Consider the following 27439-nt stretch of genomic DNA (forward strand, 5'->3'; position numbering starts at 1 on the left):
GAGTAACGTTTTGATTTGATTAAAACACTACCCAGAATAACCAAAAACAGTCAAATAAACATATCAGAATATCTTTATTAAGCATCCATCTTTTCTCTCTGTGCCCTGTTTTGAGGAGCCAGACAGATTTAAATCAGTACTGTATTGTCAACAAAATGATTTAAAAATACAATTACCTTTTGAGAGATACATTAACAACAGCAGGTGTCTTTTACAAGCATCTGAAGTCAAACCAAACGGAAACCAATTTACAGTTTGATATTATGGGCCATGATGTTGTGGAAAATGAGTCATCTTTAAAGTGTTGATGTGGCCTCTCATCAACATGAAGAACATCCATTGTAGTGTTTGATGAACTACAGATGACAAAAAAATGACTCCTATAACTGCTCCATCAAAGGAAATAAACCATTTACAACATGAGAAAATCTATGCCCTCCTTCCTGCGACTAGCCGGCAGTTCTGAAGATCTATTTTATTTGCTGTTTCTGTAAACAGCTAATCTTGCCATCCATCATAACATTAACATTTTGTCAATCTGCTGTGGAGTTAAGCCTCCATAGCCAGAAAGCCTTTTTTATCACCAAACACAATCTCTTACAATTACATGATAAAAATGACTGGAAGAAGCATGTCCAGTTTACTGAAAAAGGAAAGGAGAGCTGTGACTCCTGATTGTACGGTAGCATCGTCAATAACCCTGTTGATCCCACATGACGCTTTGTGACATGACTCTATGTGATACTTGGTTTGACTGAGATCACTTTGCCAATACTATGCTTGACTGAAAATTGTTCATGAGATTGTTGATGTCTGTTTCTAATACAACAATGGTTCAGCTACATTAAGAGTTTTGAAAGCATGAAAAAGTTGTAATCAGTATGTTTGTATTAATAATGCATCAAATGACTACATGGAATTATAAAGGGGTCACTTGTAGAATTATCACCCCATTCCATTTCCTCAGGTCTACATAGGGTTCAGCTTGTTTTGTTTTTTATGGCCCTTACCGATTTATATCAACCATGTTTCCAGCAGCAAGAAGCAGCAGCATGTTTCCATAAAAAAATGATAAACATATTAAAACATTTACATGTATGTAGCAACTAAAGAGCCAGATATTTCTCTCAGAATGTTTGCTAGCATATTCGCCACAAGGTAAAATAAGGTGATAATATGTTACTGCTCTTTATGTGCTGTTCTGCTGCCACCAAGTGGCCAAAAGAAATTAGTAAGTGACAAACTGACAGACAACGTTCACCCAACTCTGGACCTTCCTTAACCCTTCATAGCTAGCTGTTAACTTAAATGATGAAGCTTGCGCAGGATGTTCAGTAACTAGGGTTGTAGAATGGATGTGGCCCTAGAACTGCTGTACTGAAACTGCAGCTTCTTCTTTTGCAGGAGCAAAGACCATTTTTAGCTTCTTTTAGCTCAAATGTTTTGATTTTCCAGCCTTCAAACTCTACTGTTATCAACATTGTTTCCAGCAGCTGAGCATTAAACAGCAGACAAAGTTAGCAGCTAGCTGGCGAACATAGTGGTGCGTTTAAGAGCCAGAGTTTCAAGTTTAGAGGAGAGTTAATATTGGACTTGTTCTGCTACCCCTGGTGGTCTATGGAGCCTTTTAGCTTTTTTTTTTTTTTTTTTTTTTAATGTTGCTCCATGTCATGTAAATAGGCAACTGCTTGATTACATATTCACCATAACATCTTTATAAAGTGATATGTCAATGTTGTATTTTCCGGTTGTTTGGCTGCACCAAACTAAATAAAAAGCAATTATCAGTCAATTAATGGAGGCTAATAATATATTTTGTATTTCTTTTCTGATAATTATGAAGAATGATTTAAGTCAGCTTCCAGAATACAGATGTGTCTACTGATGACCAAAAGGACAGAAACACTCAAACTTTAAAATAATGAACATTCGTGCAGAATATTGGCTACTGACAGATTGAATTAGTTAGTTTCAGTCTAACCCCAAGTATTTTTTGTGTTATGTCTAAAAATCATGGAGTAAGGTCAATCTCTGTCTATGTTAGGAAGTAAAATACTGCATGATCTGACACTGCAGTCCATCTCAACATTACTGAGTTTGCATGTGCTTCATTTCTATTAGATGGACACAGAGAAAAGTAAACAACCATTTACAATGATAATAGATAAATTCTTTACTACAAATATAAATATACACTACACGATCAAACACCTGGAATGTGACTACATTTTGAAATCAGGAATTCCAACATTATAATGCAAATTTTTCCCACTTACAATAAGGCAAGCGTTAGTCTAACATTAGAAGATACCAGTCATTATTTACAAGGACGCTACATCATATCCAGCTTTAACCCCTCTGAACTTACAAAAATGTTTTGTTTAATACAAAGACAAAAGACCACGAGTTGTGCAATTTAGTGCAGTGGTGAGAGCGTTATGAGACATCCTTGATACACAGATGTGTATGTGGAAAATATAGGAGAGCTCAGAACAGAATTTGCAACAACAAAAAAACAGGATGAAAGAAACGCAAACAAGACATCCAGAGCTTTAGAACGAGGTGAGTGCTTGAGAGTGAATGAGTGAACAGTCATAAGCACTGGTAAACCACTAAAAAGGCTTTGTGAGTGTGTCTTTCTCTCTTTAAGGCTTTTGAAGGAACACAGGCAGCCCTGATCTGACCCGCGATTCAGCATTTAGTGCTACATGTAGTTTAGAGTACCTGTCCAGTGCCTAAGTGCCTTTTTGGTGGGGGGGAATTCCAATTTTTGCGCCACAAAAAACTTGCAATATTTAGATTTTCTTTAAATTACAGATGAAAAGTAATTCTTATGAGGCATTAGAATCAGTGCTGCATGGCAGTGGCATCTACCTACCCTAAAAAAGTTTTTTAAGAGAGTGATAAATATCTAGGAGGTGGTGATCCTGTGCTATTGTTTAAACTTGTTTTTACCCAAATGAAGGAGGAAGGACTCAAAACCCATAAAGCTGAAACGATCAAGTGAAGTCCCACTATTCAAATCTTGAATAGTGACTGGTTCACCTCAGGATGGCAGCGGTGATGCTGCCGCTGTCAGTGCATGTTACTATGGCAACATATTTCAATTTCCCCTGCCTCACCTAGCTGGGTCAGCGATGTCCCGCAAACATCTGACAAGTCCATCAAATTTGTATGGCAGCATCTTTTGAGGGTATCAAACGATTTCCGTCATATAACAAGAAAGAAGCTGTCTTACCAAGCTGGAGTGATTACACATTAATAATGGTTATAACTGACATGAAGAGCATCCGCCCACTGACAATCTACTGATGTAAAACCTCCTGAGAATGATTTAAGGCCAACTAGTGAAAAAAAAAAAAAAACTGAAAAAGAAAGGGAAAAAAGACAGAAAAAGCTGATCACTTTGATCAGTGAGTCATTTCAAGCAACTATCTACTATACACATGATGCAGGGGTATATACAGATGATTAGGTTTTTGTTTTTCTTTACATGTTACAGTGACTGAGTAATATGCAGTTAGTGGGCCACAGTAAAAAGCAAGCTAGTGTATGTTTGTACAGGATTTCTAGGTCAGCGATTTAGTGAAACTTAACTTTACAGTGCAAGGGTAATAAAAAAATTACCTTTGTCAAAAGAAGCATAGGAAATAGTAATATAATGTAAACACTAATATCAATACTATTCCTCCCATAGGAGAAATCATTACAATGCATGCACACCATTGTGCTTAGGGTTCTGTTTCGGATCAGATCAACAAGTCACACACACTTTCATGTCGGACTGACGGTGAAAATAAATGTTTGAGAAGCAAAAGAAATGTGGAGGGCTACATCTCACACACACACACACACACACACACACACACACACACACACACACACACACACACACACACACACACACACACACACACACACACACACACACACACACACACACACACACACACACACACACACACACACACACACACACACACACACACACACAGCCTGGTTGTAGCTGAAGATCCCAGTAGGTGATGGGAAGATATACTGTACAGAGGGGTTTCCATGACATTTGAAGAGTGGGCAGAGCACAGGGGGGACCATGTAGTGAGCTGGGCCAATCAGCGTGAAGAGAAGCCTGTTGCTAAGCTACAGCCAACCACCTGCGTCACATCCCAGATCTGTGGAGACAAAGAGCCAATAATAATGATAAAGGCCTGGTGCAAAGCCACGTTTAAGGATTCTGCATTATTACTGAGAGGACTCATGAACCATTTCTTTTTTTTCTTGAAACCCTCTTAGGTTATCTTAAGACTTTACTGGTAATTTACACCAAATTGCACAATGGAAATAAATTGAAAGGTGAAATAAAGGAACCAATGAAAACATGATTCTTACAAAAAAGTACCACAAGATATAGAAGAACTCTACACCTGAAAGCAGAGATGGGGACTCAAGTCTGAGACTCGGACAGCTGACTTCAGACTTGACTTGTGACTTGACCAAAAATACTTCAGACTTGACTCGGACTCGAGCTTCGAGACTCGTAAACAACCTGTTTTCATGCAATTATTGCTTTTTAAATCTAAATTCATTCATGTATTTCTATTTTCTTTTATTGGCGCATATACGTTGGGGAAACGTATGACGAGCTGCATGTCCCCTGCCCTTTGCCTTATGTGCACGCACTCACATAAATGCATCGACGATGGCGACACCAAGTCCTCCCGGAGTTGTGCCTTTTGTCATTAGTTTTGCTTTCAATAACTTGCTAAACAGTGGCAGTAAGCGAACAGCTACATGCAAGGTGTGTGGCACCAAGATAAATGATGCCGGATCAACAACGTCGAACTTCATCAGGTATCTCAAAATGCACCCAGATAGGTCAGTCACTTGCTAATGTGAAAGAGACGTTATATTTAGCATATATCGCCACAGGTAACAAGCTAACCATCGCAAAGTGTTGTGCTAATGCTGGGAACAGGCAAATTTTATCTTTATAGTTGTATCCATATGATGTGACAGACTTAGGTTAATATTTCACCAGGTTGTTGTTAAATAGCAATACGGAAAGTATCAGTTCTCTCATGTTTGCACCATGGTTGGTGTATTAACTTCCAATACAGATGATTTCCCTCACACTTTAAACACTGAAAAATGTAATGCATGACGAGGTTGGGCTTTACAGCCAGTTAGTAACACAGACAAACAAAAACATTTTTTGAAAAATACAGTTCTTAATTTGTGTTTCTTCAGATTGCATTGCAGTATGCCACATAAAGTTATCCTACAACTGATTTTGATACTGTACTGTATAGATGGTAGCTACAGGACATGCTTTGAATTCATAAGATTTAACAATACAGTGTTAGGGACAGATCAGATGGCCAGAGACTGGAGACTTGACTTGGACTCGTAGCAAAAGACTTGAGACTTGACTTGAACTTGCCCCTCAAAGACTTGAGACTTGACTTGGACTTCCAAAAAATGACTTGTGAACATATCTGCCTGAAAGACTGACCACCATAAATGTTGGAACCTATTAAAAAGGTTGTGTGTTTGCTTTTTTTCTTGGTGAAGAAAAAATGTGAAAATCAAAAATGTCCATCAGAAAGTACTGAAAGCATTTTGGCAGCACAATAATTCTTTTTGCGGAGGAGAAGTAGATTATGCTGCAGCAGTGAAGTAATTACGAAAGAGTTGCTACTTTGTTTTCTCCGTGAAAAACTTGAGTACATTGTAACAAACATGAATTCAAGTTCACCACAGCTACTGCAACATTTTAAGAGTGTCTATATAGTTGTTTTATAAGAATGCGATCACATAGGCAATGCCTGTGATGCATGCAACTTTGTTCACTCACATACTTTCTTGTGTACTGTACTTTGTGTATTCCTGGAGGATTAAAAAGACTCTACAGCCGTGCCAGCAGGCCTGCGTGGCTGCACAGCGGTTTTTGGGCTGCCTGCAGACACACTGATTTCCTGTGTTTGACACAACCTGAATACATGCATGAATTATCTGGTATCAAAAAACTGTTGTTGACCTTAACAATGCGGTCGCTTCCACAAGTGACCATCAGGCCTCTGGATGGGTCCATGTCCATGTGGGCGATGTTGTGTTTCCCCTCGTGGAACGTGGCCAATGGTGTTCGACTGCAACACACACACACACACACACACACACACACACACACACACACACACACACACACACACACACACACACACACACACACACACACACACACACACACACACACACTTTAGAGTTGCCCTCAGTACTCTGAAATAGGGATATAATGTGATCAATTATTACAAAATGTAGAGAAGCCCTTTACTCACTCTTCTTCTTTGATGGTATCAAAGCAGGCATCACACACCCGCACCGGGAACTCGAAGCCCATGATTGGGAATGTGGTACGTTTAGAACTACATTTCCCACACACAGCATTGCCGCACTTCCTGCAGTGGTGCTGCACAAAAGAAAAAACACTTGTATATCCCTCGTGTTGTCCTTGGGTCAAATTTGACCCATTTTAAATTTAAAAAGTGGGTTTATTTTAACCAAATTTTCGCGGATTGTTCCACACAACACTTAAAATAAATGATCAGCCCACTACTTTCTTTAAATTTGGATGTTTTATTAAATTTTATAGCATTAAAAAAAGCTTCCAAAACGTGGGGGAAAAACCCCACAAAAATGTCAAAAGGCGCAGAAAACAACTGACAAAAACATTGGAAAAAGTGACAAAAACATAGCAACAAAGGTTTTTAAAAAGACGACCAAAACGTTGAAAAAAAAAAAATTTAAATTTTGACCCAGAAAAACAAAAAGTTGCACGGTCGACGGGAAGACAACACAAGGGATATTAGCGTGACTGACAGACTGAGGGACTCACAACCACTAATGACACTGATCAGACTCTCCTACCTGTCTGAGCCCCATGGTCTTAGTGTCCCACATCTGCTTGATGTTCCAGAAGAAAGGCTGCTCACACTTCTGACAAGAGTCGCTGTCTAACCACTGGGGGGCCTGCAGATGCACATGCAGTTGAAAGCTACCATTAAATATGACGAAATGAATGCTCCATATAGACAAGTGCTGCAAAAATCATATTTACCCATGCAAAGAGCACTGAGACAAAAGTGGAGAGGAGAAACAAGTCTTTACAACCAACTTCTAATACTGAAATACTGCACATTCCACTGACCATTATACTATAATTTATTGTCTACTAAAAATGAAGAAATTACAAATGTATCAGCGTAGAGTACAGCTAATCTGCCTTTAAAAGTCAATTCAAATTCTATGTCGGACACTATTGCCTTTTTACATGAACACCTATGAGAAAAATGTAGAAAGCAGACCTCTTCTCTCTGCGTGTCCATGTTCCACACTGCCATGCCTCCGTCGGCCGAGCACGACACCAACTGCCTGGTCAACTGGAGGTAACGAATGGCCTGAACACGCTCACTGAGAGAACGAAAGATAATTATAATTTAATAATAATTCAAACCTGCATCAAGCAATATTTTCACAGTGAAATTGCAACTTTACAGAGCGTTTTAACCTTTCATCACAATTTGTCAGGATATGTAGGCTGCATGTTTACTGTGTAGTTCAGTCTTATGAATGCCCATAGGCAAACATTTCCAGCAAAAAAAGCTTTGATACACCCACTATACCTGCTAGCACCAAACAGACAACGTTAGAATTAAAGAATTAGAGTTAGTGGCCAAAAATGGATTAATGCTGCTTTAATACATAAAGCACAATAAAGCAAGTATAAAGATACAAAGAGCAGGTGAAACAACACAATAATACAAAAAAACTGACAGAACTTTAATATTACAACTCAAATTCCTAAATATCAAAAGGGCCATTTGAATTGTTTTTTTCAATAGGCTGACACACACATACTTTTATCATTTTTACTGACTACTCTGACTACATTGACAATAGCATTTTTGCTCAACTTCCATACTGTTCTGTACCGTAATGCTCCATATATGGAAGTCTATTAAATACATTTTAATAGAAAAAAATAATAATAAAAGGAGTGACAAAAGAGATAAAGACAGGGTCATAACAGGATGTAGGACCTGTCAGAACTACAAGAGTATTACAACTCTCCTTTTTATGAGTGTCTGAGAGACAAACCTCTGTAAATCCTGAAAGCACCATTGACAGGGACTTTGCTTTTATCACAACAGTCAGTGCCTGTGGATAGCTGTTGCTGACACCAACTTCTGACCTACCCTGATTTAGTTTAGAAGCATCCCAGTCCCCGACAAACACAGAGGTATAGTTAACTCAGCATCCGCGCATATACAAAACACCGATGGACTTACTGGTGTCCCTGCAACAGTAACGTTCGCCCTTTGCGGCCCCCAATGTCCCACATGATGACGCTGTGGTCGGAGGCCCCTGAGAACAGCAGCCTCTGGACAGGGTCCCACCACAGTGTTGCTATACTACCTAGAGGGTACAGAGGGATGAACAGAGAGAAAAAGAAACACACTTGTTAGATGTGTTATTATGTGCTGCAAGAGCCTGTTGAGCGACAGTGTCACAGTCTGACCTGTTGGCTCCACCTGGTGCCTGCTGGGAGAACTACAGGAAGCTCAGACCAAACACCTTAAACCTGGAGCTAATTACAGCTGGAGCTACAGAACCCCCTTCTTTTTGAAATTGAATGAGTCCTGTTCTTCCATTGTTGTGCACCATACTGACTTAATGTGACCAAGATCTCATTATAGGCTTCATTATAGGACTACTTCAATTATTGCTTGCCAATGTGTGTGGCACTCCATTTAAAAAAGGCATGTTTAACCCTTGTGTGGTGTTCATATTTTTGTTACACAGCCAATGTTCCCGGGTCTGTTGGACCCACCACATTATTAGGCTTTTAAATGAATACAGCCATAACAATTTATTTAAAAATACTTAACAGATTTAGCTCAATTACCAATGATATATACATCATTTATGGTTCATATTTGCCATTTACCCCTGTGAGATCACATGATCATTTTCGGTTTTTGTGAGGAAATTCAATATTATTATATATAAATAATAATATATATAATTATAAAAAAAGGTAAAAAAAAAAAAATAGAAACAAGATTTTTGATCATTATTGGTGCTTATTTCTTAGAACTTAATCAGAACAGGTGAAAGTGCTTGAAATGTAACAATTATGTAACTTTGTGTGGGAATAGCAGGTGCAGAAAGCACCTACATTTAAATGTCACAGAAAATGAGCCAAGGCCAATGAGTTTGAGTTAGAATAAATAGCATATAGCATATTTTTTCTTTTAGCAAACATTGAAAATGGGTCCCACAGACCCGAACACCAGACAAGGGTTAAGAAAAAAAAAAAGCTGTTCCCATTGGTCTGAATATGGGTGGCCACAGAACTATTTGACTGATTACAGTTTATGAAATAACAGAATTACTATTTGGAGGTTTTTTTTATGCCTTTGTTCTAGCAAAGGTTTTATGTCCTGTTCTTGGCACTAATTCAGCAGGGAACTGTTGCATTTAGGAACTGTTGCATTTAGCACATCAACTACATGGCACAGACCGTCATATTCTTGTAAGAGGGTAGAGCATATTACACATGCTAAACACTCACTATCCTTCTCCGTCTGTGGAACAAGAACAGCACACAGGTATGTTGTTACAGTACAGTGAACAGTCCATGACTTTAAATGCTTTAACTGATTTTCTGATTTTGTTGAATCATTGATTTTCCAGAAAACTTGCAAAGACTTAATTCTTTCCATGTTTCCAGTGAAGCCTTCAGAAGGGAAAAGAACTCTGGGATTGAAATTAGACCAGTCATATGATGATAATTATAGCCTGTACCCAGTGGTGGTAGAGTGATTAGGCTGGCAGTAACTGTACACTGATGAGACACACATACACAGAGCACCATACTACCATGGAATCATTGAACCGGCATCTAAAACCTTTGTGCGTACTTCACCTTATACAAACAGTATTGTCATACAGTAGAGCAGCATACAGCACATTATAATAGACAACTGTAGGAAGTCACTGGGATCTGCATTCATGGACACTGTTAAAAGCCAATGTGGAAAAGAATCATTAGTTATAACTTAATTTTCCTCTGCTGAAGGTATGTTTCCATCAGCTGTCATGAGAGAAAAAATAACCAATATCTAAACATGAAACAATGTCACAAAAATAGAAGAGTCTAATTTATTGGTGTTGGCAACCCTGTTCATATCCATTTATACAATTTGGTAAAAAAAAAAAAGAAGCTTTTTAAACAAGAGCAAGTATAAAAACCTTGATGGGAGGTCTGACCTTTCCATTCTGTTTTCCAAATTTGATCTAACATAATTTCCATTAAATATTTGGGCGGAACTCCTGCTTGTGCACAGCTCGAACCCAGCACCACACCCATTAATACGCATTATTATAAGTCCAATTAATATGTATTATCATGAGCTCCAAGGCAGATCAAAGAGAGATGTAGGAAATTGAAACATTAAAAACATAAAAAATATACATAAAAAAATGTTATGGTGAAAGGATTTGTATTTGTATTTTTTTTTAAAGGCAAGAGCACACTAACAATGTCTATCTCAACTGCCTAACCTGTAAGCAAGACCTCTGTGGTAAAAAAAAAAGAGGCTTTTTGAGTAACAGAGACCCAGTCAGATGAGTCATCCCTCACCCTGTTCTCAACAAGCTCATGCGCACATGTATGAGAAATGCCCAGACAAGAACACAGGGAAGTGTTTGTTTCACACAGTGGCTTATTTTTGTTCTGGGATCCATTTTCTTGGCACAGCTACAAGTACACTGACTGACCCTTGAATACAAATCCCATCTGAGTAATGCATTTGTCCATTTTCAAGAATGACAATACTCTAAACGGCTCAAATGGTCACTGGACGGCTTGATGTGAATGAAAACACAGTTCCCAGATCTCAACTCAAACAAGCAGATATTGGCAGATATTGGAATTTGTAGAGCAGTATGTAAGCAAACATTTTTCATCATCATCATCATCATTCAAACCAAATGATGAGATTTCTTGTAGATAAGTAGTCTCACATCCTGCCCAACTGAGCTCTACTCACTTGAAAAATACATGTTTGACCCCATGAAGCTTGCGTGGCAGTGTGTGGTGGCTCAATGTTCTATTTGACATGATGTATGTGGGCACTTCCTTTATTTTGGCACTTAAAGGCACACTATGAAAGATTTGTACCTTAATATGACAGCTTCGAAGTCATTTCGATGGTAAACAAACTCGTAGTAGGGCGAATCACCCCGAAAGCAAAGTTGAATCTAATCTAATCTAATCTACGAAGTGGTTGATTCATCCATTGTTGATAATAAGACCAGTCCTACAGGGGGGAGGGGATCAGGCCGTGAGCACAGAGACAGCTCTGCCTGAGTGGTATTTACGACAGTAATGTTAAATAGAAGTACTCCACAGCGACTCTAGGGGTAGCTGTTTGACAAAAACGGAAACTGCGGGCGCCCAGATAGCTCAGTTGGTAGAGTGGGCGCCCATATATAGAGGTTTACTCCTCGACGCAGCGGGCCCGGGTTCGACTCTGACCTGCGGCCCTTTGCTGCATGTCATTCCCCCCTCTCTCTCTCTCTCCCCTTTCATGTCTTCAGCTGTCCTGTCAAATAAAGGCCTAAAATGCCCAAAAAAATAATCTTTAAAAAAAAAAAAAAAAAACGGAAACTGCATAGTATGCCTTTAACTGACCAATATTAACACTGTTCTTCCTGTCATGCAAAATGCATTTTTGAATGTTTAGAAGCAGGTAGACCGTTTAGGGAACCACAGAGCGTGTCTCGTCATACTGGATTTCTTTCATTTTCTTGAATTATGAAGTCATGTGGAGGAATCTGGGTCATCTATTATTTACTGCGGCCACATCTGCCATATCTAGCTTCAGCATCAGAAGCCTGCTTGTGCGTAGAAGTATGCAGTAGACAAACTATTTGCGCTGAGACCTTGTGTGATTCCCCTACGCTGGGAGAAAACAATAGTTCCTAGGGGTGGGAATCACCAGAGGCCTCACGATACGATATCATCACGATACTTATGTCACGATACGATATTATTGTGATTTTAAACATATTGCATTATTCTGCGATATATTGCAATTTATTACCTTTTTTCCAACTTCAAATTTTTCCCAATTTCAAATCATGTCTCCAAAGGAAAATTTTGTCAACATCTGTTTTATCTAAAAAGATACATTTCTCCGTTTGTTCATCTCACTTCAGTTGTATTGCTGCAAAATGGTATTATCAAGCAGAGAAACTGACCAACACACATATCATAAAAGATCGATACTTGGCGTCTGTGTATCGATACAGTATTGCCACGGATATAATATCGCGATACTATGCTGTATCGATTTTTTCCCCCACCCCTAATAGTTCCGCTTCAATGACAAATGTAATTCTTTATGTATAGGCAAGTGTGTGTCTTTACCTTCATGACCCTTTAGTGTAGTGATGGTGGAGTACGTCTGCTTCTCCAGTTTCAGCAGTGTGATCTGTCCTGAGTAATCGCCGACAAAGGCGTGCTGCGTGTCGTGATCGTATCTGAGCAGGGAGTCAGGGATGAAACAGACATACTGCTACATACTCCTATGGAGTGTACACACAGTGAGTGATTGAAGGATACTGGAGGCAGGAGGCCCAGGCTGTGAAGTAGTGTCTCCCCAGCATGCTGCCACTCTGGGTGCACATCCAGCTCACACTCTTGTCATGGCCAGTACTCACCACCCACTCACTCTCCAGGGAGAACACCATATCTGACACACGGTTCTGGTGGGCTGCAACACACACACACACACACACACACACACACACACACACACACACACACACACACACACGTTAAGTGTTAAACAGGCACAAGTCATGTTGGATAAAGATCAAATAAGATCACATCTTCCATTGGGCTTTATATCTGAGCCATCATGGATGAGCACCACCTAAGACTAATTTGCCCTTTCCATGTGCTGATCCACCCAGAAGCTCTCTGCTTAGCGTCTCTGTAATCCAGACAAATCCCTTCAAACAGGCATAGTGGTCCATCTGGGGATCACCTCTAAAAGAAAGGTGCACACTTTTGTTGTCAACTCTGCAATCAATGTCTTTCATTTTACAGAAAAAAATATCCCTTTTGAAACGCTGTACTGTGCAGAACTCTATATTGATATAATACTTAATTTAATACCCAAACCCTGCTGATAGTCAATGCACAGTATGTGCTAATATGCTATACTTATTTGTGTGACATAATGAAACCCGCAATAATACATTTATTTGCTTACTTGGGTGGGAGTAAAAAATAAGATATAAATGGCTAGGGCAGCAATTTACAATTATTTTCATTATCGATTAATCTGCCGATTATGTTCTCGATTAATAGTTCTGTTGATGAAATGTTTAGAAAATGGTGAAAAAAATGCCCGTCACAACTTCCCAGAGCCCAAGGCGACAATGTATTGTTCTGTTTGATTAAACAGTCCAAAACCCAAAGATGTTCACTTTACAATGATGGAAGAAAAGCAGCAAATTTGTTCATTTGATAAACTGGAACCGGATTATGTTTTTTCACCAGCATTTTTTCATCATCTTTGCTTGAAAAGTGACTGAAACAATCGTTCTTATCAATTATTTAAAAATAGTTGATTATTTTTGTATCAAATGACTAATCAATGAATTACAATTCTGCCCAATCTCAATTTGTTGCTGAATTGGATACAAGTTATGTCTTCTAATCTTACGTTCTTACCCGGATATGTTTTGACGTGGTTCATCTTGTTGAAGTCTTCAGAGATAAGAAACTCCTGGAAGGCAAGCAAACAGACGGAAAAAAAACATTTGTTTCAAATCAAATAACTATCCTTCTCCCACAGGCATTTTGAGGAGTGCAAATATTGAAATTGTGGCCTATTTAAAACCAGATATGCAGGTTTTTTTTTTTTTTTTAAAACTAGACTGTTTGAACAACAAAAAGAGTGAGCCTGGCGCAAGAATATAAAGCCATTTGTTTGAGTTAGCTTCACTCACCACAACAGCTCCATTGTCCTGGCCTATGAAGATGCGTCTGCTGTCATGGTGGTACGACATGCAAGAGCATGGAGCTTAAGGAGAAAGAAGTAGACATTGACCATGAGCAGGGAAGTCCCTATACACATGCCATGTTGTAAAGGGGTGTGCATTGTATTGCTGTCAAAAATTACTAAAAAGGCTTTTTACCTAACACAGATAAGCACGTACATATACACACACACACACACACACACACACACACACATCTTTTCACATTGAAGCAATGCAGTCTTACTTACAGGAGACTGTGTGGTAGATACTTGGCCAGTACTGACCGCTGTCTCTTTTCAGCCAAACTCGGATAGTCCTGAAGGCAAATGTCAAAACATCACATTCAAAGCACTCTCCAATGTCTTCTCAAGGGGTCATTCTGCAGGCTATTTCGCGTAATGAAGGTCAATTTTTGATATACAGAACTGAAAGTGCATTTCTAATCTTTTAATTACCGTTTGTATGGACCTACCCTGCAGTTAGATATATACTTTATGTAAAAATAAGACTTGTTTTCATTGGAAATACTCAATGGAAATATCCACTGAAGAAAGCTCTCATCTAGGACTAGGCTTAATCCTCTTCTGGAAAACCAACCCTAATACTCTTAACAAACAATGCTTGATTCTGTTCACAAAACAGCACTGAAAGGGGTAGGGTGGCGAAACTGTGTTGTATATACCAAAAAGCACTTTTGATGCTCATTTGATCATTATTCTTACAATAATTGTTGTGTATTTTAATAATTAACGGTACACATTTTAGTATGCCCCCCAAAATATAATATTAAAAAGCTGGATAACTTTGCAAGATCATATAGTGTCATGTGCTTTTGAAAACAACATTAAGTTTTCAGTTCAGGTGCATATAAAATAAGCTTCTGCAAACCTCTAAGGACTCAAGTTTAAGGTTTTACTTCTATTCCAGTAATAAGCAACACACTCATATCAAAAGCAGCATCTGTCCAGCCCGGTTTCATCAAGAAACCTGGAAGTTAGACTGCTGCATCATCGCCCCACAACTTCCCTTTTGAATATCAAGTGGGTTAGATATGTGATGGAAACTGCATCATATTTCTTCACAGAAACTAAGTTCCTTTATATTTGAATGGTGATGTTGCCTCTTCACACTTGTAACCAAGCAGAACAGCCCTAACAATACTTATAACTTGGTGAATGTGAAGGACTGATTTGACCATACTTCTTACACCTTCACGTCTAAGATTATCTGGCTACTGCAACAGTGAGAGCAAGTGAAGATCTGTCAGATTGTAGTTGCACTGCTGTCTTCAGGTGGCGTTAAAAATACGCTATTACATTTATATGTGTTAAATCATTCATGAACTCCAAAACAAAAGGATTTCCTATTGTAACTTTACCCAGGTTGTCACGAGGTCATGTTTACTAAGGGTATTAAGTCATACCTGGCTTTAGATGCCAGGCATTATGAAGCAACTTGTAAATAAGATTAATAAACAACTTTAAATCTGAATCATTTTTATTACCAAAGTAAGTTTTCCCTTGCAAGGAATTTGCCTTGGTGTATTAATGGCTTACAATAAACATATTAAAAACAATAAGGCACAGTACTGCTATAGTCAAGGACATAAATACAGAATAAGATATTTGTTTGTAGTATGTAAAAAGACAACAAAATAACATATGTACAATATAACAGTTTCAGTAAGAGAAAGGAGGTGGCCTGTCAAATTTAGTGTAGTATATAATATTGATCTGGGGATGTCCAAAAGTTCGTAGTATGTATATGTACAAAGGTGCAGGTGTATGATGTGGGTAAAAAAAAACTTTTTAGGGGACTCCCTAAAAAGTGGTTGTCCGGCTAAGGGGGTCCAGCTGCTGGGCAGAGGATGGTTATTATTGTTTTCATCAAATCAAAGAGCGGGCAGTAAATGGATTTTTATTACAAGGTCCTGCTTAATGCGTTCCATTTAAAACACAAAGTAACGTTTACTACGAGCAGCTAGCTAGCAGACTAGCTAACATTAGCTTAAGTCGATATAGCCTAAAACATGATAATAATGTCATGTACAGCACTATTGAGTCGTAAAGCCCAACGTTATAGAATTAAACCAAATGTTATATACCCGTTTACTATTATGGTTGGTTGTTTGATCGCGGATATATTACGAAAAGGACTCATTCTGGATGGATTTCTATCCCCACACCCTCCTACGCTAACCTTGGTTCCATTATGGAATATCCCAACCAAAACATTCCATTCTAAACTGTTGTTTCTTCTCCTTTTGTTTTGACCTTCTTCAACCAGTGTACCAAGAATTAAAAGTGTAATGACCAGCAAATAGACCGAGCCCGCTAGCTACTGCCGTGAGGCTGGGTTAGCTTGTTTGGCAAAACTCACCTGTCCTCGCTGACCGTGATCACTCCATCTTCCTTTGGTATTAAAACTGCTGCATTGACAGCGTCTGAGTGTCCCTCGATCTTGTTCAAAAGAATCGGTCTAGCGGTCTGGGGCCTCGAATGAATCTCCGCAGCCATGGTTTAGCTAAGTATCCAGCAGTGTTTTCCTTCAGTTGATTTTCCTACTCTCTCGACAATGAAGGAGGATCAGCTGACACCCAGAGCCGCTGTCAGGATTACCGTAATGACTGCAAGAATGGGAAATGAGCGAGAATTCAGTTTCGCCAGATGCGTATTTCCTACAAGGCAAGTGGGCCAGACGTGCCACAGAGCCGGGTTTATTACGTATAGCTACATGCACAAAGCATTGAAGGATCTCTAAAGTTTTGTAAAGCACCACATATCAGTAAAGAAAAGAGACTATCAAGATAAACACGATATGCAATTGCGACCACAGTGGTGGCCGAAATGGCACAACATACTAAAGCAGTCATAATACTCACCCGCAACTTCATTAGGTAGTTGTTCAACTGCTTTTAATGCAAATATAAAATGAGACAATCACTTGGCAGCAACTCAATGCATTTAGGCATATAGACAAACCCAAGCATCAAAATGGGGAAGAAAGGTGATTGCAGTGACTTTGAACGTGACATTGTTGTTGGTGCCAGAAGGGCAGGTCTGAGTATTTCAGAAACTGCTAGTTTCTGGTAACTGCTGGTCAATATAATACATCCATGCTGCTGGTCTACTGGGATTGTCATGCACAACCATCTCTAGGGTTTACAGAAAACACAATACACAAACACACAATTTATGAATGTATTATTTATTGTTTAATTTACATTCTATCCTATACATGTATGTTAGATGTATGTGTATGTTTTAGCCACTGCCCATCAAAATGTCTTTGCAAGTCCCTGGCAAAGTGGTAAATAAACAAAATGCCACCCCAAGGCAAGAAAGGCCCCTCATGCACAAATTTAAAGACCACGAAGGCTGATGTTGTAAAAGCAGTGCCCAAATCGCCATCAATCCCTTTTGTCTGCTCTGAGGACACATGCCTCTTGGGCTTCTGCTACTGGCCGTCCAATCCTCTGATGCCTCAAGACCAAAAAGATTTTAAATAAATAAGGCAAAAGCATTGATGTTATAAATATGTGAATTTATTTGATCAAATATGAAGCAAGTATAACAGAAGATTTCCTCAGTGAGGGAGAAAAATGATTGTAAAGTACCTGAATGCAAGCATTCAAGATGGGATGTACATTGCCAAAACTTAGGAGTGAAACTTAGAACAGGCTGGAGTGACATGGTTTGAGATGAAGAACCTTTAAACTGAAACTGTGAAATGATAAATAAAATTATCATCCTACTCCAGAGTTGAGAAAATACACAACTGACATCCAAAGTCTTAAAAATGTAATGAATTCCAAAAGTATAAAAAAAATGTTTAAACAGCTGGAAAATTTAGTCTGCAAAACATTTGTATAAAGCATGTTATGCGTTACAGAAAATAGGTAGCATAAAAAGCAATATTTAAAACAAATAACATCATGTCCATACTGTACATTAGTCTACAGCAAAGTGTGTGCGTGTATGTATGTATGTGTCTGTGTATATATTTGCTTGCCAGGACACTCTTGCAAAAGAGATTTGTAATCTCAAGGAGTTTTTATCCTGGTTAAATACAGGTTTGAATATATGTGTGTGTGTGTGTGTGTGCGTGCGTGCGTGTGCGTGTGTGTGTGTGTGTGTGTGTGTGTGTGTGTGTGCTCATGCATGGCAGTGTAGAGGCATTTCCCGTGCTGGCCTATGATGCTACCAGGGGCTGGCCAGTGATGGCTGGGCTCACGGCTGGTTGATCTGGCCCATAAAGAGAATAGTACCTGGGACAGAGACGGGGAGAACTCATTATAGTCAAGCATCGCTTTCTTCAGGGACAGCTCGTCGTCACTGTAAATGAGGGCAACCTCAGTGTTTCACGAGTTGAAATAAAGGTCATTGATTGATTGATTGATTGGGTTACCTGGTTTCACTACGCCTTACATTGGTGATTAATTCCCATATTTCAAATGGCAATACGTCTAGTTCATTTCTCATGTAGTTGCACAAATGTTAGATTTTCTACATAAATAAATCATATAGATATAACCTTTAAAAGGTAAATCCAGATGAAAATACAATACTTTACCTGTTGGGTTATGTCTGATGAGGAATAGGAAAGGTCTGTCCACTGTAACCCAAGGTGGAGAGGATCGAGCCAGCAAAATGGCAGCTAACACAAAAGCAAACACATTGTGAAAACATGTCTGAAAATATTACAGCATAGGTTAATGCACAATAATATGTTATCAGCCGTTACATAGAACATTCTCATTAACTTACAGCTTTGTGTTTGGCAAAACATTTGAGTCCAAGACAAGGCTCACAGAACAAATACTCACTAGTGGCAGCTGCTGCTTTTGTTCCATCCTCATTCACCACAACTTTGGCTTTCTGGAGTGCCTTGGATATATGCACAGGCTCAGTACCTGAGAAAACAATAACTGTTAATTAGCTTTAGACATATACGTACAGTACGTTAGTTTACAGACATGCCATCATTGCTTTTTATTATCAACAGGATATTGATCGGCCAATGCTGTCCACATGCAGCATTATGGGTATGATGGAGTTACTTTATAATAATATACAAGTAATCAATAGCATTAGTGAACTAAACTTCTTACGAGAACTCCTTAAAAAGGTCCTATTGTTTCTCTATATTAAACTATAAAAATAATACAAGCAACAGAGAAGAAGCTTAGCTGCTTGTCTGTAATGAGTGCAAGGACAGTGACAGAGATAAAATGTTGGTGATAAAATGCATATTAACTTAATGAACATGTGTGGACTGCTGTTGTAAGCGTGGGTAGGGTTGTTAACAATAAACTGCCGGAGCTAGAATGCTATTTCCAGTCCCCCCTGCTTTTGGCCACATCAGCGTCAAATGTACTATTCTTATTTGTAAGTTGCGTTTGGTGACTGAGCAGAGGTCCAATCAGCTACAACACTGCACATGTACGGGAGTGCAGAGCCTTTAACCTGATTTAACAGGCCTTTTTACAGCAGACATTTTGACTTGTCACAGTAGGAAAATAACAGGTGAGTAAGCCATGACAGTGCGACAGTAAGCCATCACGCACAATATCAGGACCCTGAAACAAATTAGCCAAATTAAATGTAATCATTCATTTTATTATCTACACCTGTGCTAGGCCTGGTCCGTTCACAGACACTGACTTAGAACGGAAGAAGAAAGATGCGTAAACATGAAGTTATAAAGACTGACAGGTAACTCATAAATTGGACAGTTTTGGTGGCTGTCATCCTGCATCATCAGCGCTACGTGGAACCACATGGGGAAATCAAATTCCAGGGACTGTCAGCAGGTCATGCACTGCTTTACTGAGCCTTATGTGTGTATTTATCTTCTCTGGTGTCACAAAGAAATAACCGATTACGAGCATTAATAGTCAATACTCGAACTGGACCTCATGTCATCAATAAAGACGACATTGAGTAAAGTATTAAGTATAAACTGATTGCTAAATTACACCGCATGATGGCACTACAGCAAAAAATCCACATCTTTCAGACCCTGATTGATTTTTTCCTGGAGTAATCCTATGAACTGCTTTGCAGCTTACACCACATGATGGCAATAGAGCATTACATTTGGAGCTCCTTACATTCCATCACTCAGGGAGGAGATGAGGGAAAGAAAAAGAAAAAAATGTCACACTGGACAGCTAGTATTGTTTACTAGCTCTGGAGCCAACAGTGCTTTCATATTTTCAAGCGTTCCTCGTATCCAAATAAACCTGTTGTAAATACTTTGAGGCAGAAGACAGACTCACTGAGGTGTCTGAAGTCAGCTTTGTCCTGACTGAACATGTCTGTTATTCCCAGTGCTGAAAGGGGGGCCTCCAAATCTACCTCCACATCAGCAGTAAACCTACACATACATATATACACACACACACACACACACACACACACACACACACACAGTGTTACTGACACATTCAGTCAAAGAAGTTTTAAGAGCAACTGCTGTACGTGTGTGTCTTACTTGGGGATGAGCAGGCGGACTTTTCTCATGTGCATCAGTTTGGACCAACTCTGCACTGTGGCTGTGCTGATGTGTGGGATGACACGGGACAGAGGTGTGTCCTCTTCAGAGGGCACAACGATCATCATGCTGATCGTGTTGCCGTGATAGGGCAGATCAATTACCTTATATTTCAGTCCCTGAGGTGTGCTGGCCATGCCTGGCAGGAGAAGAGGAGAGGTTAAGGGTTAATTGTTTCAAAGGTCTGGTGATGGTGGTAAGGATGAAACTTGAGTCAAGCCTTGTACAATGCCACATTATTTGTGTGATGCTATCCAACTATCCATTTTACCAGGATTGTCGGTTGAAGAACTTAGTGTTTATGTGGGTGACACTATTTTCTTTGTCTCTCTCTTTGCAGCTCTGAATCTGTATTTAGTATAAACAAACTAGAAACGGAAAATGCTGACAGACAGATTCTTCCTCAGACATGACCTACCAGACAGCAGTTGTTTTATCTTAGCAAAGCAACAGGCTCTCTTGGACAGGTTGTTATTTTCAGCAAAGGGGGAGGGGGGGGGTGCTCTAGGATGCCTTTTTAGAGTGCTTTTCTCACCATTCAAATATGTTGTTAATATTGCATGACACCTGAGATGGCATTCAGTGTGGTTGACTGTGAGTCCTTTGACTTATTAAATAACAACACATTTCCATCTTGTAAGGCACTTAGCTGCAAAATAAGACAAATGCTTTTGGCCAAAAGAAGCACATAAATTCACAGCAGTACCTGCCTCATACCACAAACTTCCATTACATTTTTTCCACGCTTCATATAGCCATTAAACTAAACCACGGCACATTATGTTCCGAAGTCATAAAGCCAAGTATGTGTAAATCCCATTATAGTCATAACTGTATCAAGCCACAGCCAAGTGATTCAATGGCAATCTCTTTATGACCTAGGTACGGTACTTTGGGGACAATAATCAACTGGTCACACACAACAGGCCACGGACGAAAGACACAAACGTCTGTGGCTGGCAGCTGAACATGGCCTTAGTTTAACTCCAGCACTGTATACGAGAATCTAGCCACAGCACTCTAACACCACTCTGACAACTCATCTAAATATAGACGAGTGACTAGTACATCATTATATTTCACACAGAACTAAATAATATCCTATGGATGTGGTATGTCTTAGCCTGCATTTCCTTACAACTCAACACAAGCTGACCTATGAATCAAAAACTGGCAAAGGGCTGCGATTGCATCATAAAAACAAACAAAATTAATTATTAAATCTACAGTATATCAAGTTGGCAGACCTTACTTTAATAGCAGCTTCTGACAGCCTATTTGTTGCCATTTGTCCGAACTTGATTTGGTAAAGGTTTAACCATGTCAAGACAGTCCAGACAAGCTAGCAAATATGGATGTAAACAATATCGGTTTAGACATATTTAAGGAATTGGCTTTGCAAATGTTTTATAAGGAAGGACATGCATTCAGCCCATTTGTTAGACCTCAAGGATAACCACAGAGTACTTTGGTGGATAACACTGAATGTAAACATCACTATTATTCCTACCAAAGGAAACGCATGAACTTTAAGTTACTGTCTGGCACTCATGCTATACTACTATATGGAAAACCCACTAATCCAGTACCCAACAAAATCTGTATTACTGTATGACTAAACAACATACCTTAACAATCTACCCACAAATACAGCATGTATAAAAAATAGGAATGGCCCCTATTTTAGAATTAAATTCTTATCAGGCCAATTACTTTCAACTAGTTGGAATCCAATAGTACGACTATCTACAACCGAACCCTACCTTCTAATTGTGGCCCTACATATAGTATCTTTAAATCTCATTTAGTGGTGAAAATGTAATAAAGAACATCTGTTATTCAGCATCATGATGGATTTACACCCTTGGCTGTATGTAAGCAAGTCAATTATATAAAAGCAAAATCATTAATACTGACTAATTTCTCGATTAAAAATATTCAAATGGTTAGTCTCACACAGAAGGCCATCAGCGGAAACCTCTCACACATCACCGCTCACCAATGCTGAAGACAGATAGTTGGGACATCATTGGAACTTTATATACATTTCCATTTCCCCCGTTGAAGGGCCTCATCTTGGTGTTCTCAGGCTGGAAGCGAGATTTCCATAAGCCTTTGAAGTAGATTGCGTTGACAGCAACCAGACGGGTCAGAGCCGAGTCCAGCATGTCTGCTTTGATCAAGCTGGGGATGTGACCTGGATAAATATGCAACACGGGAACATTATTCAATCAGAAATATTTGATACATCTCTTTCATATTCACTTCAGCACAGATAAGAAAGAAATAATGCAGCATCATATTAGAACCCACCAATCAACGCAGTAGAAAAGTGATCACATTACAAAGTCGAGGCTTCCTATTGTGCCTTTGATGTATGAACATAATGAATAGACTTGCAGGTAAGGATACAGGGGCCCAAACACCCCAAGCAACCCCCCCCCCCCTCCCATTTTTACAGCTGTTGCTTACATCTGCCTTTACGAGGGCTGTTTGAGAATATTTTATATTGTGTGTGTACTGCTGCTACATTCATCCATGACTCCTACCTTTGGTCTTATTGTTGACCCATTCATTGATTTCATCTGCTGCCACATCGGGGTTGCTGAAGTCCAGGTCCCTGCTCTCACATTGGAAGTTGGCTTTGTTGGTGGATACAAAGGCCTCCTCCATGGGAAAGCCCTCCTGACTGAACATGGCGTTGGCAATCAGCACAACGTCCTGGTTGGACTTAGCTGTCAAGGTCTTGTGTAGCTTCTTCAACATCCTGTAAGGGCCTGTGCAGACCAAGTAAACTGAAGTGAATTAGTTTTCAATTATTTCTTAGGTTTTAACTCTTGTCTGTCTAGCTCATCTGACTGCAGTGACTTCAGTTCATGTTAAGAGCTAATCGACAAAATTCTAATACTGAGAAACAACTGGCATATAATGTTCGCCAGCACAACTCCAGTTAGCGCTTGAACTTATACTGCCAGGAGGAGTCCTTACCGTTTTTCTTGTAACGTAGAGCATTGAGGACCTGCTTCCGAGTCTCTCCATGTGCTCCTGGTAGCAACATCCCAAGGATGGAAGCTACACCATGGGGTGAAAGAACCACATTTTCCAGGGGCTTGGAGCGGACTACCTGCTGAAATACCTGTATGCCCAGATCAGAGCCCCGTTCGCCGTAGGAGGGAGCCTGGGAAAGCACACCCTTATGGCCATACAAGGTCACCAGTGCATACAGGCAGAATAACGAGAGATGCTTCATCATCAACTCCACAGCACCTAGTACGAAACAAAGAACAGAATATTAGATATATTTTCTTGTAAGAACCACGGCAGTCTCATCTGTTCAAATTACAGGTAGCATGTATTGTTTACCTATGAGCATCATCAATATTTCATTTTAAGTACCATCTGAACAACAGATTTATCAATTCACAACAATAGGCATTCCTTTAAATAATAATTCCCAAGAGAGTCAGATATCACTTTCATATGACTCATAAGTAACTGCAATTTTCACATTCCCCTTTGCTTGTCCTTGGCAAAATCACAGTTTATTCAGTGCTGCAGGATCTGACTAACTCTTACTCACACTGTCTAACATTGTTTTAGTTCTTTAATTTTAATTTGAGACTAAATTAAATCTTTCAGACCATTTTAGGAAAATGATTCAACCTGCACCCCACTCACTGAAGCAGAATGAATGTAGCCACAAGAGGCAGCCAGAATGCCTGCTGGCTGGCTTAGAGGAACATACTACATCTGTGATGTATTGTATAAGTACCTACTGGTGATAGTCATGTTTTATCTTTCAACAGTTTCAGTGTGAGCTGTGCAAAGGTTTTGGTTATTCGTTATAGTCCTCATGGTTTATTCACCCATTAGATTTGCAGTTAAATCTCTGAGATTGTTCTCAGAAGCTTTGGAAAAGGCAGGGCAATAGCCTTGACAGGCAGTTTATTTTATGGAAAACCAAACTCCATTTACAAAAATGTGGCAATTTGATGGCATTTTGATATAGTGACTTGAAATCCATGTACGAATAAAGGTAGTGTTTGTCATAATATGACCGACCAATCAGCAGTAGTTTAAATAAAACTGCTATTTTAAGCCACAGTAATGCAGCTTTCTTTTGGTGGCAAAAAATCTATATATATAGATATATATGAGAGAAGTGGATGTACAATTTGCCGAGAGTTTAGGACTCCTGGATCATCTGTATTTGAGATAATTTTTCATCATCATTATTTGTATTTGTCTGTCAAATGTCCAGGAGCACTCGCACACATGACAAAAAGGCATCCTTGACGACCATAGGCTTATCATACATTAAGCATGCACCTAGACCTGCAGGGAGTCCAACAAAGCAGCTCCACACTGGATGTGAGGCCACTTTTTGCTAGAACTATTGTAATGTAAGTCACGTTAACATAACTTAACTAGCTACTACTTAACGTTACACAAATAACGTTTAACGTTTGCGTTAGGTGGTGTCAACAAAAGCCACATGATGTATGTTATATTTAGCTAACTGAAATGTTTTTATTTAAACGGGTAGGAGCAACTTCTTGCGTTGGGTTAGAATTCTGACTACAAGGTGGTGCTCAACCTAGGTACGTTAACGTTTGGAACTGTTTGTTAACTGTTTAGAATAACGTTAGCTGCATTAGTTGGGTCTACTGTAAAAGTAGCGTTAATGTTATTAAAAAAAAAGTCCTTAACTTACCTATCACGAGGTGACGTTACTTCGAATTATGCCGCAGGTGAAATTGTAACCTTATTAGTCTGCTTTTCACTACCGTCAAAACGAGAAACGAAGGTTCGTCCGCAATGTAAATGAAAAACACTCTTTATTCCAGTGAAAGTGAGAACTGCTACTGACTTCTCTGTTGATTCAGAGAGGACTTTATTGGACTGAACTCCGCCTTCAAACCGAGCATGAAGCGAGTGTGTCTCCGCAAAACGGTCACTGGTCTCCGTTAGTGTCAAACTCAAAATAACAGAATGTGAGCTTCCGGTACATTTTCAAAATAAACCCCAATTAATGACAAACGTTTCACATCATTTATAATATACCGCCCATACTTTTACATTCTGATACAATTGTATTGCTGTACTTTGCCGAGTTTTCGCTCATATTTAGCTGAAGAAGCAAAAAAAAAGTGTTCATGTTTAGGGCCATGTATTTACTTCCTGTATAGGCCTACCTTTTGGCCAACTCTAGCTTCACGCAGATAAGAACTTGTAAATTGTTTACAACAGGAAGTGACAATGATGGGGAGTGTTTAGAAACATGTAAGAGCAGTCATCTTAAGTTTTTAGTTAACGTTATATTCAATGGAAAATCGCTGTGGGCCTCCAGTTTACCTTGATGCATTAGTAACAACACAAATACAGATCAGATCATTAACACCAACAACATTCTCAGATTATAAAGTAGTGCCTTAATATCACATATTAGCTGAACAGAACATTGATTAACAGACCATTAACTGGTCAGTTTGCAAAATTAACAGGTGTCATATGCCATATTAGGGGGGATATTGGTTTTTATCTTATTTTTATGTGATTTTGTACAATCCCTAAGTGAACAGTACACAGGTACATTTTGGCATTACTTGCCCACAACTGACGTCCATTCACAAAAAAACATCTGATGCTTTTCTGTCTGGTGAGGTGATACAGTTGGATGGCGACACAAAACATGCACACACCTGAAAAGAGGCTGAGGCTCAATTGCATCCCTGCTGCAGCCAAAGAGGATTATGAGTAGGTGCATGGGGATTTGAATTACAGTGGATTAAATGGGAGTGTATGGGCAATTATGACTAAATCCATCCTTTTATGATTGTGGGCTATGATAATACTATATACTTCACATGTATATTTTGTCGGCTGAACCTCCGCTTTAACAGATTAGTTTCACACAGCTTCTAACTGAATAACAAGGTGGAGGCTTTAAGAATTCACTGCCACAGCATGGGACAACCATAGTGGGGCTGGAGTCAGAGTAGGATTTTGGTCAACAGTCTTTGTGGGTATGTGGTTTGTGTTTGGAGTGGGGGTCTTGCATGTCCAGCTGAGATACAGAGATGGGACTGTTGTGTAAATAAACACTGCTTGTGTGGGGTCATTGTGTCTGTGTTTTGGAGGTAGTAAATGAACACACAGCTGTCGAATTTAATCATGTCATGCAAGGCCACTTCTTTTTTTTCTATTTCAGATCCTGCTTTAAACCAAATCCATCTACTTTAAGACAAAAGATGAGAACATTGCAATATGTCATCCGAATTACACGATTTCCAGAAGTTGTTGGGTGTACCCAAAACGCCATCTCTAGGTCCCACTGGAGATATCATCATGCTCCTGTTGAGCAGCCAACACAACAACACTGTATAACACTCTTATCATCACAACAAGACTAAACTTGTGCTGAAGAAGACCAGATGTGTGCATGTTTGTGCAACACGTATCCCATGTAAACCCATGAACCGGAGCCATTTCTGGACAAATTTTATGTTGAAAAGTTTTTTCTGTTTCATTTCTGCCTTAAACATGATATTTAGTGTGTTACGGAACCATCAAATGCTACAGTGAAAGAGTTATGTGTGCTGTTTAAGTTCCTGAAATTTCAAAAAGTTGCAATGAAATAGTGTTTCTCAATAAGAACTGTATTGGCCAAGAGTTAGCCACACGGAGTGTCCTGTATGCAGAAAGGATTGGTCAATACCATGCAACAAAAGGCAGTGGCACTGCATTTTGTATCCAAAAGTAAATT

The 27439-nt window shown here is 39.3% G+C and overlaps 2 protein-coding genes across 2 annotated transcripts; both read right to left on the bottom strand.

Moving 5' to 3' along the window:
• Positions 1-57: 57 nt before the first annotated feature.
• wdfy1 (WD repeat and FYVE domain containing 1) lies at positions 58-16752 on the bottom strand. The gene is made up of 13 exons (XM_036001471.1): positions 16498-16752; positions 14367-14434; positions 14086-14159; positions 13808-13862; positions 12689-12839; positions 12494-12606; positions 8346-8472; positions 7362-7467; positions 6925-7026; positions 6336-6466; positions 6038-6146; positions 3954-4172; positions 58-3830 (listed from the first exon to the last, which is right to left on the bottom strand). Exons 1-12 carry the CDS (start codon positions 16632-16634, stop codon positions 4113-4115), a joined length of 1233 nt encoding a protein of 410 aa, XP_035857364.1. The 5' UTR covers positions 16635-16752; the 3' UTR covers positions 58-3830; positions 3954-4112.
• Positions 16753-17640: 888 nt separating this feature from the next.
• Positions 17641-25653, bottom strand: serpine2 (serpin peptidase inhibitor, clade E (nexin, plasminogen activator inhibitor type 1), member 2). Its single transcript, XM_031283624.2, has 10 exons — positions 25388-25653; positions 23662-23940; positions 23223-23450; positions 22673-22870; positions 20614-20812; positions 20399-20496; positions 18944-19030; positions 18691-18774; positions 18244-18385; positions 17641-18090 (listed from the first exon to the last, which is right to left on the bottom strand). Exons 2-9 carry the CDS (start codon positions 23924-23926, stop codon positions 18348-18350), a joined length of 1197 nt encoding a protein of 398 aa, XP_031139484.1. The 5' UTR covers positions 23927-23940; positions 25388-25653; the 3' UTR covers positions 17641-18090; positions 18244-18347.
• Positions 25654-27439: the final 1786 nt, after the last annotated feature.

This window comes from Sander lucioperca, chromosome 5 (assembly GCF_008315115.2).
Source record: "Sander lucioperca isolate FBNREF2018 chromosome 5, SLUC_FBN_1.2, whole genome shotgun sequence".
Lineage (NCBI taxonomy): Eukaryota > Metazoa > Chordata > Actinopteri > Perciformes > Percidae > Sander > Sander lucioperca.

Bases quoted from the DNA above. Each gene is read 5' to 3' on its own strand.
- serpine2 (XM_031283624.2), bottom strand. From the start codon at position 23,926: ATGATGAAGCATCTCTCGTTATTCTGCCTGTATGCACTGGTGACCTTG. The intron at 22,871-23,222 runs GTAGGAGTCATG...ATATTTATCCAG, and splicing joins GGTCAACAATAAGACCAAAG to GTCACATCCCCAGCTTGATC. The intron at 20,497-20,613 runs GTAAGACACACA...ATGTATGTGTAG, and splicing joins GTCCGCCTGCTCATCCCCAA to GTTTACTGCTGATGTGGAGG.
- wdfy1 (XM_036001471.1), bottom strand. From the start codon at position 16,634: ATGGCTGCGGAGATTCATTCGAGGCCCCAGACCGCTAGACCGATTCTT. The intron at 14,160-14,366 runs GTAAGTAAGACT...TTTCTCCTTAAG, and splicing joins TATCTACCACACAGTCTCCT to CTCCATGCTCTTGCATGTCG. The intron at 4,173-6,037 runs GTCAACAACAGT...TTGTCTCCACAG, and splicing joins GAAGCGACCGCATTGTTAAG to ATCTGGGATGTGACGCAGGT.